This window comes from Emydura macquarii, unplaced genomic scaffold, assembly GCF_026122565.2.
Source record: "Emydura macquarii macquarii isolate MOO-44397 ecotype Brisbane River unplaced genomic scaffold, CSIRO-AGI_Emac_v2 contig_3671, whole genome shotgun sequence".
Classification (NCBI taxonomy): domain Eukaryota; kingdom Metazoa; phylum Chordata; order Testudines; family Chelidae; genus Emydura; species Emydura macquarii.
Window position 1 is genome coordinate 7,628,610 of NW_027133808.1, and position 18,366 is coordinate 7,646,975.

An 18,366-nucleotide genomic window follows, 5' to 3' on the forward strand; every position below is an offset into this window, starting at 1 on the left:
TTAAGTTCTAAGGAAGGATCGGTTCCTTTTCCCAAGGGTACACTCTTTCTAGGCCTTTGAGAAAATGGATTACCATTTAGTGCGAGATCTGTTGTCAACCTTAGGATGAAACCTTAGGTTGTCAACCTTAGGATGAAAGACTGAAATGGCTGCCAGGTGGACCTTGATTGAAGAAAAGGCCAGATCTTGCTGTTTCAAGATCAGCAGGTACTCCAAAATAAGTTCCAATGATGGAACACTTCACTGGGAAGACTGCCCTGATGGAAGGTTTTCTATTGTCTAGCAGGATTCCACAGACTTGTTCCAAGCAAGCTTGCTCTTCAGGATTCAGCCATGGAGGTTCCAGGCAGTGAGATGAAGAGAGCTGAGGTTAGCTGGAGGAGCCGACTGTGGTCTCAGGTGATCAAGACCGAATGTAGCAGGAGCCAGATTGGGGTCTCCACTGAAAGGTTTGATAGGGCGGTGAACCAATGTTGCCTGGACGACGCTGGGTCTATGAGGATGAACCGTGTTTGGCCCTGCTTGATCTTCATCAGAACCTTGTGAATCAATGGAATGGTGGAAAAGCATAACACAGGTGAGTTGTCCATGCTAACAGGAAAGAATCCGTAAGAGACCCTGGAGTTGGGCCCCACAGGGAACAAAGCTGATATTTCCTGTTGTCACAGGTAGCAAACAGATCTATATGGGGAGTCCCCCACCATTGGAAGATGTCTTTTGTGATGTCCGATCAGAGGGACCACTCGTGGTGAGTGGAGAAGGACTTGCTGAGGTGATCTGCGATTTGGTTATGGCAGATAAGATTCTTCTAGATAGATTGGGTGTGTGATGTAGAATTCCTACAGCCGGATTGCCTCCTGACACAGGGGGGAAGAACATGCCCTGCCCTGCCTGTTGATATAGTACATGGCAGTTGTATTGTCCACAAGAACTGAGACCACCTTGCCTGTAATGTGGGATAGGAATGCTTGACAGGCTAGGCAGACTGCCCTGAGTTCCCTGATACTGATATGAAGAGAGAGCTCTTCTTGTGACCATAGGCCTTGAGTCCTGATTTGCCTGAGGTGGACTCCCCAACCCAGCGCTGAGGCATTGGAGACCAAAGACATTGACGGTTTGGGTCTTGAAAAAGGTACTCTTGCACAGACCGTGCACTGGTTCAACTACCAAGTCAGCAAATCGAGGACTTGAGGTGGGATGGTGAGTACCATGTCCAGGTGATGATGTGATGGCAAATATACTGGGGCCAACAAGGCCTGGAGATATCTGAGACATAGCCTGTGTGTTGCACCATATATGAGCACAATGTCATGTGGCCCAGAAGGCTCAAGCATACCCAGACCATGGTGACCGGGTGTGTCTAAGGGAACTAATCAGGGTTGAGATTGAGCGAAAACGATCCTCCAGAAGCAGGGCCTTCGCCTGTACAGAGTCAAGAACTGCTCCAATGAATTCTGTCCTTTGTACAGGGATAAGGGCAGATTTCTGATAGTTTACTAGGAGGTGTAACGCCTGGAAGGTCGATTGGATAAGAAGAATATCAGATTTCACTTGAGCTCTTGACCAGCCTTTGATTAGCCAGTCGTCGAGATATGAGAATACATGAAACCCCCTTTCTCCTGAGGAAAGCCATTACTACTGCCATACATTTGGTGAAGCCCCAGGGGGCAGCCAACAGCCCAAATGGGAGAACCACTAACTAATGAGTGTGGTTTAAAAACAACAAATCTTAGGAATCTTCCATGGCCTTGGAAAATTAATATGTAGATTATGCGTCCTTTAGGTTGAGGGTGGATCCATGAAGGAATGATGGACGTTAAGGATGCCATGAAGAACTTCAAGCCCTTGAGATAGTGGTTGAGACAACACCGGTCTAGGATTGGTCTGAGACCTCCCTTGGCTTTTGGAATTAGGAAGTAATGGGGATAAAACCCCTTTCCTCTTAGGTGGCATGGAACTTCTTCCACTGCTCCCTCTGGAAGGAGAGATTGGACTTCTTGTTCCAATAGCTGCTCATGAGAAGGGTCACTGAAGGAGGATGGGTGGGAAGGCAGGGTGGATAAAAACTGGAGGATATACAAAATTCTATTGTGCTTAGAACCCAGTGGTCTGAGGTAATATTGGTCCAAGCACTGAGGAAGTGGGAAAGCCAGTTGGTAAACAAGAGGGTAACTGAATCCAGAACTGAGGGAACTGAGATGTTGTCTTCAAGTGCCTCATTAAAACGAGTGTTTCGAACTGCCCGAGCATCTTGGGGCAGAATGCATCGGCCCTGAGAAGGTTGGTGGCGGGGATCTATGCACAAACCCTTTTTTCTTCCTCCTCCACTGGTCCTGCCTAGCAGGCTGTGCAAAACAGCATCCAGTCTGCTGAGGTATGTAGTGTTTCCTAGACTCTGAGGGTGTGTATAGGACCAGAGATTTTAGGGTCACCTTGGAAGCCTTAAGTTTGTGGAGTTTGTCTGTTTGCTCTGAAATGAGTGAGGACCCTTTGAATGGGAGATCCTGGAGAGTTGGCTGCATCTCCTGAGGAAACCCTGAAGACTGTAACCATGAGCTCCAGTGCATGGTAACAACTGTGGCCATCAATCTGGCTGCAGAATTGGCAGTGTTCGAGGCTGTCTATAGGCTCAGGTTATTGTCTTCCCTTCTTCAACTAGTGAAGAAAACTCCTCCCTGGCCTCCTGGGGGAGCATGCCCTTAAAGTTTTGCATTGACTTCCACATATTAAAATCATAGCGACCTAGCAAAGCTTGCTGCTTCATTATTTGGAGTTATAGCCTGCCCATCAAATAGGCTTTCCGGCAAACAAGTCCAGCTTTTTTGGGTCCTTTGTCTTGGGGTCCACTTGATCTTCAAGGTCCCTCCATTGCCAGCTGCCATGACCAGGGACCCTGGGAGAGAGTGCAAGAACAGGAATTCGTACCTCTTGGCTAGTATGAAGTATTTGCATTCTGTTCATTTAGCCATAGGTGGGAGAGATGCGGCAGTTTGCCAGATCTCCTTAACCATGTCTATGATTGCCTCGTTGAGGGGTAGAGCTACTCTTGAGGGACCTGCTGGGTCGTCTCTCTGACCACTTCGGCTTGGATACCCAAGTTAGAGGCCATCCGCTTTAGTAAGTCCTGGTAGGCCTTATGTCACCTTGACGTGGCACTGCCTCATCTGGGGAGGAGGTGAAGGAGGCTGATGCTGTGTGAGTGGCTTCCGCCCCTTTCTCTGTCCCGACTAAGACCTATGGGACCTCCTCTTGAGGTTTGGCACCAGGATCGGCAGCGGAGTCCAGGTTGAAAGTCTCGTGATGTGGTACCAGAGGTGCCCTTCTTTCTGATGCCACAGAATATGAATACCTAGAAACAGTGCCCTGGCCTGGGAGAAACCCCAAGAGTTTCCAAAAGGGCCATTGCATGGGTGCTAGTCCCCACAGACCAATAAGCCAAGCATCGTGGACATAGTGCCCGAGGCCACTGCAGGGTAGGAATGGCACGGGGAGTAGTGTGGGCAGTCCCAATGGTGGGAAGAGTAGGACTCCACTTCGGCCTCCGAAGAGGAAGATGAGATGTGGCAGGGCAGACCAAGGCAGTGTTGTCCCCCTTGGTGCTGGTGAATGGAGCCCTGGAGAAGTCGGAGGCAAGGCCATCATAGGGGGTTTTCCCCTAGAGGGTGGTCTCAGTGCTGTGTGAATGCCGGGGAATGGCCCTCTGTTGCTCATCGGTACCGGCGGTGCCAAGTCCTGACTCTCCAGGGACCCTGGGAGTGGAAAGGTGAGCAGGTCTCTAGCAGCCGTAAGTCCCTCTGAGGTTGACAGTACTGCAAACTGACTGGTATGTTGTCTGCTGGAGGATGATACATCCCATGCCAGAGCTAGCAGAGCTTGTGGGGGTACCAAAGCTGATGGAGGAGGTTGCTGCAGTGCTGGGGAGGGACAGCAGCATGATGCGGGTCTCGCTCTATTCTGATCCTCTCACCTGCTTCCTTTCAGCATCAGTGAATGACTCTTCTCCTGGTGCTTATGGTGCTGCTTCTGAGGCACCAGGGAAGAGGATCAGTGCTGGGACAGTCAAATGACCGGAGGTGCACTCTGCACCGAAGTGCAGGTCCTTGGTGCTGAGTCCAAGCATGATTCCAATGCTGGTCTTAGGGCTGCCTCCATGAGGAGGACTTTCAATCTCACTGCTCAGTCTTTCTTGGTGCAGAGTTTGAAGTCCCTGCAGATCTGGCAACCATTCTTCCTATGAGCTTCCCCTAAGTACTTGAGACAACTCGAGTGCGGGTTGCTCAAGAGCATCGGCTTGCCGCAGGAAGCTCAGTGCTTAAATCCCGGTGACCGAGGCACATCCTGGCACTGGGGAATGGACAAGTCTCAGAAAAGACAAGAAAACCATTCAGAGAAATTGCCTGATCAATGAGGGAAATTCCAGTAACTGTCACGGGTGGTAAGGAGGAACTAAGGGGGCACGGGTTGGTGGGGTCCCTTATACTGGTGTTATGAGCGCACAGCATCAGAGGTTACTGGAGCTGACCTGACGGATACCACTAAAGGAAAAAATTCTGGCAACTGTGCTGCACACTTCTGCTTTGGAATGAACATGTGCAAGCACTCAAAGAAGAAACTTCATTATTAATATACTTATAAGCCTGCACGGAGTTTCTTATGGTTATAAAAGCAGCTTCTACTGGATTTCTAAGTGTACAGAACCATGTTGCTTTGTTATTTCCACATTAGGCAAATAGACAAGCACTGACACTATGATGATGTTTGTAAGATCAGCATGCTGTCTAAGTAAGTTATATTAATGTCATAACTATTTCCGCTAGGAAATTCAACAACACAGCAGATGGTTTCTAAATAAAATTCCAGTAAAAATAAACATTTGCAGTCAGCATTTGTGAATGAACCTTTATCTTCCTTTTTTTAAATTTTAAAATCATTATAGTTTATTTTGCTCACTTACATCAATCGATAAAGGAGAAAATTAGTCCCAGTCCTGCAAAGGGCACTGCCTGCACGAACCCTTGTGCCAAAGAGTCTAATGGACTACAGAGGGTCTGGCTTGACTGCAATGGGTAAGAGGCTGTGCAGAAAGATTCCTTTGCACGATTTAGTGCTTTAGGGATTGATCATGCGAATGCTCAATATTGAGTATAATGGTTCCTATCATGAGGAGTCCCCCAGAGGTCATACACAACATCAGTAGTAAGTGCTACAGTCAATAGGAGTTGATGGTGCTCAATGACTTTCCAGGATCAGGACCATGCCCCCAGAACTTGTAACTAGATCTGCTGCACCCACAGAGACCCTGGGATGTCAGTGATGTTTTGTATGGGTGCAGGGAACCTGTCACAGACATCTAGCTGAAGGACTAGGGCCTTGCTTGTAACACTTCCTACCGCTTTAAAACAAGACTAAGGAAAATTTGTACAGTGTGCCTGGGTGCTCACATGTGTATTTACTTAATCCATGTGCTTTTTTAGCAGCTTTCAATGTTCTTAGGCATTCTTTCAATTGTTGATCAAGTTTACTGACATTTTCTATTTTGACACTTGTGCGGTATTTTGGTGCTATTTTTCTTTTATGATGATTATTCTTAAAGTAGCCCCATTGGAACTACTGGTTCAGAGGTGTGTTTTTTGGTTTTTTTTAAGGTCTGGAAGCTGGATTTTTTTATTTTTTATAGAAGGTTTGAAACTTTTCATGTTTTTTAAAATATTGAGGTTTTTGTTTTGTTTTTAAAGGAATAGTTATTTTAATAATTGCAGATGTTTTACAGCATATTTTACTCATTTTTTTAACCCTCAATTTTTATGCAGAGGCAGGATTGAATGTTTTTGGCCAGACTGTCAGCTTGTATACACAGACATAATTCCATTTGGAATTAGACCAATTTGTACCAGCTGATGATCTGACCCTTTAAAATGATGACACACAGTTTAGTTTGCTACTCATTTAAGAAACTGAAGAATGAGAGAATCAAATGTAAAAGTTGACTAAGATGTATCGGTGAATCTGTTTTTAAATCTACATCAGGTAGCCCTAAGAAGTTGGGGGGAAGAAGACAGAAGGAAGAGGGATTGCTGGACTGGGCAAAGGTAGAATGAAGAGATTGCTGGGAGGGGCCTTGGCTGGGGGAAGCAACTAGGGGTGGCCCTAGATTTTGCAAAGCCTATACCAGGAATTCTATGGGGAACACCCATCTAGTTCTCTCCCACCTCTTCCTGGATCTCCCTCTGCTTCTTACCACCCACTTCCACATACTCACTACTCCCAATCCCTGCTACTTCATGCTTGCCTAAGACCGTCCTTTCTGTTTATGATGCCCTGTGGCCTCAGATGACCCACCTCCTATGTGCTTCAGGTTAGTGAGGAGTTGTAGTCAACATGTAGCTTTCTGACTATGGATCAGAGGAAGGCAGTTAGGGAAGAGTCTCTTCAATAGTATATGGATGTTGGAAACAGACAAGGCTATGGACTGGAAACTGGGGGTGGAGCTCTAGCTGCTAGATTAGGTTTGTAGCAGACCCTGGAAGTGTGGGACCTTATGCAGTTACATAGGTCTAAGGCCAGATTTGGAAGTGACTCTGGGAGCATCCTGAAATTTTGGTGGCTTTGGGTGCATGCTAGCCTTAAAGGAGGACGGCTGTAAATCTAGCTTCACTAGACACATTTCATGCAGAGGCTGCACCACTGGTGTAATTAATTACTTTTGTCAAAAGAAAGTCTGTTTTAAAGATTAAAGCCATGATCAGAGCAGTTCTAACCTGAAAAACTAGAATGCCTGTGTTGGCAACTGCCAGGTTGATCTTAGTCCCTTCTCTGTCCTTCGCTGGATGCAACCGGATTCCATACATCTCCAACCGGCGGGCAATCTCTAGGAGCTGGAAATCTGATTCTGCTGGTGTCTGTCCACTTTGGAAACAAAAATGAAAAAAGAAAAACCAAGGGACCTGAATTCTCCACATCTATTAAATAGGGGATCAAATTACTTCTTTAGGGAGAAAAAAGACATTTCATCATGGAAACTGGTTCCTGCTAATTAGATAATATCCATATGGTCATTCTATGTCACCCAACTGTTAGCAGGTAGAACAATAGCTCTGCTCTCAAAAAACAAGATTTTTAAAAGCAAATAGTGATTTTGGATGCCTCTGTTTTTGGGTGCCCAACTTGAGATACCTCAGAGAAGCCTGATCTTTTCAAAAGTGCTCAGCATCCATCTTCTGAAAGTCAGGCCCATTTATGGGGTGTCTAGTTAGACACTCAAAAATTTAAATACCCAAAATGACAGTCACTTACAAATATAATGTGTATCTCAAACAGAGCCCATGTCTCCACTAGGAGGTCCTTACTGGTGTATCTAGACCCGCATACTATGTCACCAAACACTTGTAGTGCTGTGCTTTGTACAGTTATAGCGAAACCATTCCCCCTGAGTGAACAAGCTAAACCAGTAAAAGCACAGCTTTGCTGGAATAGCTGCATCTATACTAGCGACTTCTGCTGGCACAGCTATGTTGGTCAGGTAGCACAGCAATTCACATCCTTAACTGACACAGGTATGCTGGCAGAAGACTGCATTGTGGACCTGGCCTTCTACAGACTTGGAACTTTAAAGAGCCTCCATTAGAAGATATTGGATTGTGACCAGTTTTCATCTATGGTACAATTAAGCTGGGAAGCAGATCTCCAGATATAAGAGTTTTAGCTATTATAGCATTGTTATGTTTTTTAAAATAAAAATATATTACAGTTAAAATGTTTTCATTTTAATGAGTTTTCCCCTGCTGATGAACTAAGAGGTCCCCTACCATGGGCATACCAGCTTTAAAGCACAAATACAGAGGCTCTTTCAATGATGAATTCTAGCTCCCAAATTATAACAGTGTGGGACAACACAAAAACAATGATGTACAGAAAGTATTTTTGCTGGTTAATTATGTGTATCTTCAACCATTAGCTTCAAAAGAATTTAATATAATTTACTCCAACAGAACAGTAAATGATATGGCTTAATGGATTCATCAAAATTAAAGATTGTATGAATATTGTATACTACATAATTGGGTGGGTTAAGAAATAAGATGAAAGACACTGAAGGCACTGAACATACATTTTGGGTTTCATAAATGTTAAATTCTTCATATTAAATCATACAGTCCTGATTAATATAATTGCTGCTACAAAAACCAAAACCAATAAACCAAAACTTCACTTAGTTCAAAATGCAATGGCTTGAGTCCCTGCCTTTCTGTTCCTAACTGATCCTCAACCTCTTAACTCCCGTCTAAGACCCATCTCTTCTCCAGGTTCTATGATACCTAACCTTCCATTTCTAATACAATTTTAAATCCTATTCAGAGAACCTCTCAGATTCCCCCAGGCTCACGAGTTTTCCCCAAAACTTGTCTTTTGAGCCCTTCGTCACGCATCTGTAATCATGGCAATGAAATGTGAAGACGTATTCAGTGACCTTGACAACAATGCGACTACTGACACAAGTATCTGCAGGATCAGGGTCATCATTTACAATTGTATTTGTATGCACAAAATTGACAATAAAGCCTTTTGTGTGAAACAAGCTATAAAAATAACTGAATGCTAGAAAGAAAGTAAAAATCAACTGATTCTCATGTAAACATGCCAGATATTTAAAGAGTAGGCAAAAAGTAACCCTAACTCATAAGCCTGAAAGTCTTTTCTAGCTAAAGCCCAACATATGTTCACAGTTAGAATTATATTGAAGGAAAGGAAAGCTAGTAAGAAAAAAAAGCAGGGATTTACACATGATTGCGGTGAAATTCCATGATTTTGTCTTCTAGTGCTTCTTGTTGAGGTATATACTTGTTCTTCGCTAAGTGTTCATGGTCTATGGTTTCATCAAAATCCCCAATCTCAGCTAGAGAGACACAGAAAAATCAAAACCTTGTGTTTAATCTATATTATTCAGACAAGCCAAAAGACAGAGTAATAAAAGTTTGTTTGTCCAAAATTTCAACATGATTTTATGACACATTTTCATTATTGTACATTCCACATATTCCTTATTATCCTTATAAGTTCTGAAACAATGAGAAGTAGTCCAAGAGTTAAGGATTCTATCTCCCCCCCAAAAACCCTGTAAGTAGATTTTTAAAAGTCATCCTGACAAATGAAATAATTTCAAAGATATATTGACTGGGGTGTATGATAAGGTTTGGTGGAGGGGGTTCAATTTGTTGATGAACATTTCACAGGAGCAGATCAGCTTCCGTCAAGCTCATTGTGGCACTCAACACAGCAACTTCATTTCCACTAGAACAACAAATGCCTGTTTCTTTCCCTGAACTCCACCCCAAAAGTTTTATGCAATTATGGCAAATTTGAAGAAAGAAAGGTTTTTTGGGGTGATTTGTTTGTTTTTAAACACACACACACACACACACACACACACACACACACACACACACACACACACACACACACACACACACACACACACACACACACACACACACACACACACACACACACACACACACACACACACACACACACACACACACACAGAGAGAGAGAGCGCAATTCAGGAATTTATGAAGCATTTGTCTTTTTCGTATTTTGCAGTACTTCACGACATCCAGTCTTTTTTCTCTCTCTGGCTTATTGTTATTTTTTCTTCTATGAATGGATTTTAATAAATTGTTTCTCAGACTGAAATGATTTCTGCAGTTGTTGCAATTACAAGCATGCAACATTTTGTTCTTTCAGCTCTGCCACATTAGGTGGGATGTCACTTATTTTTGACAATCCATGCATGGGAATCAGACAGAATATTTAATAGCTATTGTATCATATATTATTTACATGTTTCTGAAAACACTGCTATTGGTTTCTTTGTAAAAGGACATCCCCTCTGTCCATTATGTACTAGGAACAGCAGTACAATGAATGAAGGCTCTCACTGACCTTTGTCCACCTCTCTGGGAAAGATCAGTAAGATACCCCAATATCCAAGTTATGTAGTTTTATAAATCTTTTATACCTAATGAGCTTCCTTATAAAGAGACTAACTTAAAATCCAGGAATCATATGCAGACTTTGAATAAATTCTACAACTTACACCTCTGAAAAGAATTAATAGATGATGTGCTAGAAGATCATGCTGTCTGTTTGATCAACTCCTAAATACTCTTTTTCTTTCCACTACTGAATATTTTAAAAATTAGAATCCTCCTGCGTAAAAAGTCTACTGTCCCATATCACTAACTCCCCTTTCACTGAAGCCATGTCTAAACTATTGGTGCTGCAGCTGCACAGCTACAGCCCTGCAGCTATGTTGCTGTAGCACCATAGTGCAGATGCTTCCAGTTCCTACAGCAAAGGAAGGAATTTTTCCATCGCTATAGGTAATCCAGCTCCCTGAGCAGTGGTAGTTAGGTCAGTGGAAGTATTCTTCTGTTAACCTATCTGCATCTACACCAGGGCTTATGTCAGTATTAATACAGTGCTCAGCAGAAGTTATGCAGCTATGCCAATCAACATTTTAAGCGCAGATCAGGGCTCAGAGGTCTACTTTGTCCCCAAGGTCAGAAATCTTGGGGGTCATCCTCGATCTTAGAATCATAGAGTTGGAAGGAACCTTAGGAGGTCATCTAGTCCAACCCCCTGCTCAAAGCAGGACTCACCAGGACTAACCTCAGCTAAATAATCCCAGCCTCAGTTTAAAAACCTCCAAAGATGGAGATTCCACCACCTCCCTAGGTAACCTATTCCAGTGCTTCACCACTCTCCTAGTGAAAAACTTTTTCCTAATATCCAACCTAGACCTCTCCCACTGCAACTTGAGACCACTGCTCCTTGTTCTGTCATCTGCCACCACCGAGAACAGCCTAGCTCCATCCTCCCTGGAACCCCCTTTCAGGTAGTTAAAGGCTGCTATCAAATCCCCCCTCATTCTTCTCTTCTGCAGACTAAAAAGCCTAGTTCCCTCAGCCTCTCCTCATAAGTCTTGTGCTCCAGCCCGCTAATCATTTTTGCTGCCCTCTGCTGGACTCTCTCCAACTTCTCCACATCCTTTTTGTAGTGGGGAGGCCCAAAACTGGACACAATATTCCAAATGCGGCCTCACCAATGCCGAATAGAGGGGAATAATCACTTCCCGCGATCTGCTGGCAATGCTCCTATTAATACAGCCCAATATGCTATTAGCCTTCTTGGCAACCAGGGCACACTGCTGACTCAGATCCAGCTTCTTATCCACTGTTACCCCCAGGTCCTTTTCTGCAGAACTGCTGCCTAGCTCATCGGTCCCCAGTCTGTAACTGTGCATGGGATTCTTCCGTCCTAAGTGCAGGACTCTACACTTGTCCTTGTTGAACCTCATCAGATTTCTTTTGGTCCAATCCTCCAGTTTGTTTAGGTCACTCTGTATCCTATCCCTACCTTCCAGGGTATCTACCGCTCCCCCTAGCTTAGTGTCATCTGCAAAGTTCCTGAGGGTGCATCTACCCCATCCTCCAGATCATTAATGAAGATGTTGAACAAAACCGGCCCCAGGACCGACCCCTGGGGCACTCCGCTTAAACTTAAACTTGAACTTAAAATGAAAGGAGGATGTTTAAGGAAGAAGGAAATCTGCCTTATCACTAGCTCCATAACATCAAACTCTGCTGAAAATATTACTCACACTTAGCTCATCACCCATGCAAGGGCTTAAATTTCCTTTTTGTATAGCTTTCCTAAAGCCCTACTTTCTAAACTCCAAGAGGCCAAAAGTATTGCAGCCAGACTATTCTCTCCCTGAAGCAATTGCTTACTGCCACTTTCACTGCATCTACCACCCCCAAATCCATTTCAAATCACCTTCTTGGCTTCCAAAACTCACCAGGACTTGTTCTCTCTGACTTTGTATCCATCTACTTCTCCCTCTTCTCTTCCCAGTCCCTTTATTTCCATCTAAGACGCCTTTCTAGTATGTTTCTACAGATAGAGCTGCACTTTCTGGAGCTCATCTTCCCTCTGAGCCATTCCCTCATTTATTACTCTACCTTAAAACCTTCCTGTTCATTTTAGCCAAAGGTTGATTTTAACTGCAACTCACTTTTCTCTTATCCCATTAGCACGTCACTCCATTCTCCCCTTGCTGTAACTAGCCTGAAGTAGTACTTCTAGTATCTCTAATGCTTTTAACATTTCAGCTCTCTTTTCTTTTTATCTGCTTCATCCTTTTACCTCACATTTTCCTTTTCTGCATGAGTCACTGTACCAAAGCACGTGAAGCATTCTCTGTTCTAACAACGTTCTATAATGCTTTGAGATATTTTATGTAGCATCTTTCATAGGAAATAAGCTGTTTTGTAATATATATGTTAATTTCAATATAACCCATTTGCTGCTCTCAAAATAGGATTTTATATTAAGAGCATCAGTGAAGATCCTGCCAAAGATCACAAAGGGACTCCTGGAAAGCTAAACCCATCATGCAAAGACCTGCCATACAGAGGTGTATGCATACAGCAAGATGATACAGTGCCATTCTTCATCTCTTTACTCCCTGCTCTTTCTGTTTTTATATAATTGCTGTCAGGATTGCTGTCAGAAAACATTTTAGGAGAGACAAGGTATCTTCATTAAGAACATTAATCACATGGGGTCCTCGGAGGGAGTTTTAGCACAACAAATTTGGAAACTCTGCTATTACACCAGGGAATTGAGAGATTTATACAGGATTTTGGTCATTGTAGATGGGAACAGACAATATTAAACTCTAGTCCATTAGAAATAACATGCAAGTATGACATTTTTAGGGGTTCATAAAACAGACACTTATGTGTTAATTCTAAACAGAATAGACAGATCCTGGACTAGGGAAAGAGAAATAAAAAGTCAGCCACACCAAGCTCTACCAGTTTAAGATAGTACAAAAGATTCTGTAATCTCATTCCCTCAATAGCGGAGCCTCTTCGAGATCACAGCTGCCTCACGCTAGACAGAGGAACCCACACATTTCTAAATGTATATGGCATTGTTACAACATTCAGCTTGTTAGAAGTTCAGGTTCTGTCTAGACTAGGAGAATCTATAATTATTAAAGATCTAGTAAAATAATATTATCTGAGGCAAAGGAGTGAAACTTGTACAATTAAGAAAAGAGATTTTTAATTTAAAAGCTGTTTTAAACTTTGCCTTATTTTTGTTAATAACTATTTAACTGCCATGACTTCTTAACACTGAAAAAAGGAAATCTTTGATATAGATTCAACACCACTACCCCCCAATTAAGGTTCAGGAAGTAACAATATACATTCTCTGAACACCCTCTGCCTAAAATAAGACATCCACCAAAATCAGTGTAACCAGAGTTGACATTTCTGATATTTCTAAGGTTAAAATAAACCAAGCAGAAAATTTGTTTTTAAAAGGAAATGCAGACACCTTCAGGCATTCTTCATATATAATAGTAAAAAATTAAAAAATCTCTTAAACACAATTTAAATTATATTATTTTATATACATAAAAATTATGCAAAATCACATCTAATTTAATCAACACCCAAACCTTCATCAGCAGAGAAGTCCTGATCAATATTACTCATCACTTTTTCAGTGAAGAAAAAGAATCAGCTTCTTCTAGCAATTAAAGATACGATTGTATGCACCACACTTCTGGCAGCAAAGAGGAACAATTAACTAAGGCTCAGTCAATTTAGGTTTTTCTTTCGCTCAGCAAATCTCTTTTTAATGGTGATCAGGCTAAAAGAGTAAGTAACTTACTCCTTGCCTGTGATGACAGATCTCTCATCTCGCCAATTTGCTCTTAGCATGGCTTTAATCCTATGGATCATTCTATCCTACTTAGTCGTCTTGTTATAGACTGCACAACTTACCTTTCCTTGTTTAAATCCTAACTCTTCAACCAATCCTTTTCTATTTCTGGTGAGAGATTTAAAATAGTTCCTGCTTCATTGCAAAATCCAGCCTAATGACAGGACTTTGAAGTAGAGGGGAAGAAGGACAGGTAGTGGAGGACCCACAAGGAGAAAACATGTCGACAAACTCAAGTTACTTTACAAGTAATCAACCTCTCTTTCTTCTTTAAGTAATTGTCCCTATGGGTGTGCCACTTCAGCTAACTACCAAGCAGTGCTCAAACTGAGAGGGTGGGTGCTGAGGAATCCTATCTAGCACAGATTGGATAACAGCCATCCCAAAGGCATACACTGGAAGCATACACTTTGGCATAGTGCTGGGAAAAGGTGTGAACAGATGATCAGGTGGCAACTTTACAAATGTCTTTAATGAGGACATTCTCGAACAAAGCAACAGAGGTGGACTGGGCCCTAGTGAAGTGGGCAATCTCCCTGGAAGAAGGATAAACATAAGAGAGTTCATAATAGCATAAAATACATCCTAAGACTCATTTGGATAATCTTTGGGCAGAAATAGGGGTTCCCTTCATTCTGTCTGTGAAGGAGACAAAAAGTCTAGGAGATACTCTCAAGAGTCTAGTTCTTTCTAGGCAGAAAGCGAGTGCTCTCCTAACATCTAGAATGTGTAGCATCTTCTCCAGAGTTGTGCAGTTTAGAGATGGGTAATTGTATGTCCTGGTTAATGTGAAAGTCTGAGGAGATGTTGGAGAGAAAACTAGGATGGGACGATGTGGCTCTCTGCCCCCAATAAAAAACAGTGTATAGTCAATCTGCCATAAGAGCTCAGAATTTCCCTACTCTTCCTGCTGACATTATAGCTCTGTGAAAAGAGGTTTTCATGGATAAGTGCAGGAGAGAGCACTCTGCTAATGGCTTGAAAGGTGCACAGAGGATAAGATTAAGGTCCCAACTGCAATAGGTTAACTTGTGGAAAAAAGAATAAAATAAAGCTTCAGGACTGCCATGGCTAAGGCTATGACAATGGCGTGAATAAGACGGGAAGAAACAGTGGCATCCAGGAAAGGATCCTTGTGCTGAATCCAAGAGCTTTCCTCGTGCCTTGTGGCTACCATTCCCTCAACCTGATTGTGTCAAATGCAACATCATCTTCTTTAGATTCAGTATCTCTCTTCGGAGTACAGCAAAGGATCTATGTCCTGTTTTCAGCATCAACTATCAGGTGGAAGATCGTCACGGACAATATTACAAATCTGACCATGAAGCCGCTAAGTAACACTTGCTGGGAGATCCTCACTGACAACGTAAGGTCAGTGAAGTACCAAGTGACTGAGGTTTATGACGCCCTGATGGAACTGGAGCAGTTGACTAAAGCCAAGGCTGGAATCCAACACAAGGCGCAAAGCCAAGCAAACCAGATCGCTGACTTCAAATTTTTGGTCTCATTTGTGGTTTGGCATGATATATTGTTCTGAATAAACGTTGTGAACAAGGCATTATATACTTAGTCTATGGACATCACTACTGCTACTACTTTGATGAGAAGCTGCCTTGATTTCATTGTGCCTACAGAGACAACAGAATTGAAGATGCCATCTCTGCTGCCCAAGAAATGGCAGAAAACTTAGGAGGTGAGCCTGTCTTCAAGGAAACTTGTACTCATCGAAAGAAGAGACAGTTTGGTTACCAGGAAAGAGATGAGGTGATGTGAAGCTTAGGAAAAAAATTCAAGAATGAGGGCTTTTTGCTTGCTCGTTGACACTGCTCGACTGTCCATCGAAGAAATAGTCAGACAAATGAAGCACCATGAAAAGACCTGGGGGAGGCATGGGGTGTTTGCATGACCTTAGTAAGCTGTCGGTGGACAGGAAAACAATTGTACAGACGTTCACTGGACGCTGACACATGATGAATGTGTGGGAATGATGTCGAAGACCTCTATGTTGAATTGGACAACATCCATCACATTTTGCCACATGGGAAGCACGTGGTGTTCTGGTATTGTTAGGGTGCTAGTTGGGGGTTGTTTGGTGGGTTTTTTGTTTGTGTCTCTCTCACTGACAGAAACTAGGGGTAAAGGCTATGACAGATACAGAGGCAGTAGTCACCCAAGCAGTAGAAGAGACAATGAAGATGACTGGATGTGGAAGCTCAGGATGTACATGATCCTGGAGGGAGTAACTCAAAAGAGCTTTGTTTGTATGAAGTGCCGCCTCATAGAGATGAAAGAGAAGATTCGAGGATTGGAGATGCAGGTCGAAACTCTGGTTGAATTTAGAAGGGGATTTGAGCAGATGATGGAGCAAAGGAATGAGAAGGGTGAAGGGAAAAACCCAGACCTGCAAATGGAAGCAGGACCAACGAACTCTGAGGGGAGACTGCTGGATGAGGGAAGTTGCCAGTGGAAGCATGTTACTGCGGGAACCCAGCAGAGGAAAAGATGGGTTACCGAGGGAGAAATAGAGCTCAGAAATAGGTTTGCGGAGCTGGAAAATGAGGAAGGGGCACAGCAGGTGGTTGCTGAAAGTGAGAGGGGGAGGAAGAAAAGAAGAGCAGCTAGTCCTATACAAAGAGTGGATGAACCAATGAAGATACCAACAAACAAGACCCCCCCAGGAGGATACAGGCACTCTTGTAGAGGATTGCAAAGGAGAATAGTAGAGGAGATGACTTGCAGCCAGAAAGAACAGGGGACAGGCTGGAGATTCACACCATTACTAGGAAAAGGCAGGTATATGTGATTGGGGACTCTCTGCTGAGAAGAATAGACAGGCTTGTAACCAGAACTGATCCAGAGAACAGAAGGGTGTGCTGTCTGCCGGGTGCTAAGATACAGGATGTGGACCTGAGACTGAAGAGGATCCTAATGGGAATGGGAAAGAATCCACTGATTGTCCTTCATGTGGGTACAAATGATATAGCTAGATTCTCGCTGGAATGTATCAGAGGAGACTATGCCAGGCTGGGGAAGACTCTTAAGAATATCGAGACTCAGATGATCTTCAGTGGGATTCTGCCTGTTCCTAGAGGAGGAGAACAAAGGTGTGACAAGATTCTGATGACCAACAGATGGCTCAGGCAGTGGTGCTATAAGAAGGGCTTTGGGATGTCTGGTCACTGGGAGGCATTCATGGACAGAGGACTGTTCTCTTAGGATGGACTTCACCTGAGTAGAGAGGGAAATGCACTTCTAGGATGGAGGCTGGCACAACTGATTAAAAGAGCTTTAAACTAGGGAGCTGGGGGAGATGGTTGGGAGATGCCCAGGTAATCTTCATGCCTGATTTTAGCATTGAGAGGGAGGAAAATGAAGAAAGGATACAGAAGTGGGGAGCAGAATGGACATTAAGAGGAAGGGTAGTGTAGATAGCAGTATAATAGACAATACTGGCAGTAGAATGACTGTGCCAAATCAGGTAAGGATTGTATATCCATGAGCATTGTATATCCATGATGAGGTAGACTGTAAAGAAATTGAAGTGATGGAATTGATAAGACAGAGTGTGTCTGGGAGAAAATTACATTGGGGAAAAAAGCTACTAGGGCTTCCCCTGTGATAGTGCTTGGGGTGTGCTACAGACCGCCAGGATCTGATCTGGACATGGATAGAGACCTCTTTAAGGCTTTTAACGAAGTAAATATTAGTGGAAACTATGTGATTATGGGAGACTTTAACTTCCCAGATATAGACTGGATGACAAGTGCTAGTAGTAATAATAGGGCCCAGATTTTCCTGAATGTGATAGCTGATGGATTCCTTCACCAAATAGTTACAGAACCAACAAGAGGGGATCCCATTTTAGATCTGGTATTGGTGACTAGTGAGGACCTCATAGAAGAGCTGGTTGTAGGGGAAAACCTTAGTTTGAGCGATCCTCCCCCCCAAAAAAAATCCACACAAAAATTGTGAAAGGAAAATTAAAAATTAAATAAAAGATAATAAAGATGAAAAATTTAAGGCAAGGAAGGTAGCTAGGACTAGGGGTAAACAATTTCCAGACACTTCAGAGCCGTTGAGAAGGAACTGCAGTGGGGAGGGTCTGCCCTGCCTTACATGTCCTCAGATCAGAGCACAAGGGCATACAGAGCATAGGAGCAGACAGTGCAGACACTGCTACCCAAAATCTCTGATTAGGGCACATGCACACCTGAAGTGGAGCAGCCAGAGGGAAATTATTTGAAGAACTCTCCTTTCACTTTTTGCAAATCTCTCAGCTAGACTTGTAGCTGGCCATAAACTCTGCTTTTTTTCCTGGTTGAAGTCAAAAGGCAGGGACTGCCCTTCTAGACAAAACTCCTCCCCACTTCCTGAGAGGAATAAACAAAGTTGCTGAGAAAATAAAAAGTTACATACTTGTTCACCACCTACTTCTGGTTACAATTCTGTTGAGACTCAGTCCCTTTTGGAACCAGACATGAAAACTTTTTCTTCTTTACATTTTTTTTCCTTTAAAGTCTGGGCTGCAAAATCATTGAGCTTCAAAATGGTCACAGGGATATAGAA

General features: G+C 43.1%; 1 protein-coding gene across 7 annotated transcripts in view; it reads right to left on the minus strand.

The window, feature by feature from the left end:
- Positions 1-18,366, minus strand: part of FARP1 (FERM, ARH/RhoGEF and pleckstrin domain protein 1) — a 343,144-nt gene that overhangs the window by 93,418 nt on the left and 231,360 nt on the right. For all 7 annotated transcript variants that reach the window (XM_067536881.1, XM_067536882.1, XM_067536880.1 and 4 more), the window contains 2 exons: positions 8,779-8,893; positions 6,759-6,906 (listed from right to left, as the gene is read on the minus strand). In XM_067536881.1, the coding sequence (XP_067392982.1) occupies positions 6,759-6,906; positions 8,779-8,893 (263 nt within the window). The remainder of the gene's footprint in view (positions 1-6,758; positions 6,907-8,778; positions 8,894-18,366) is intronic.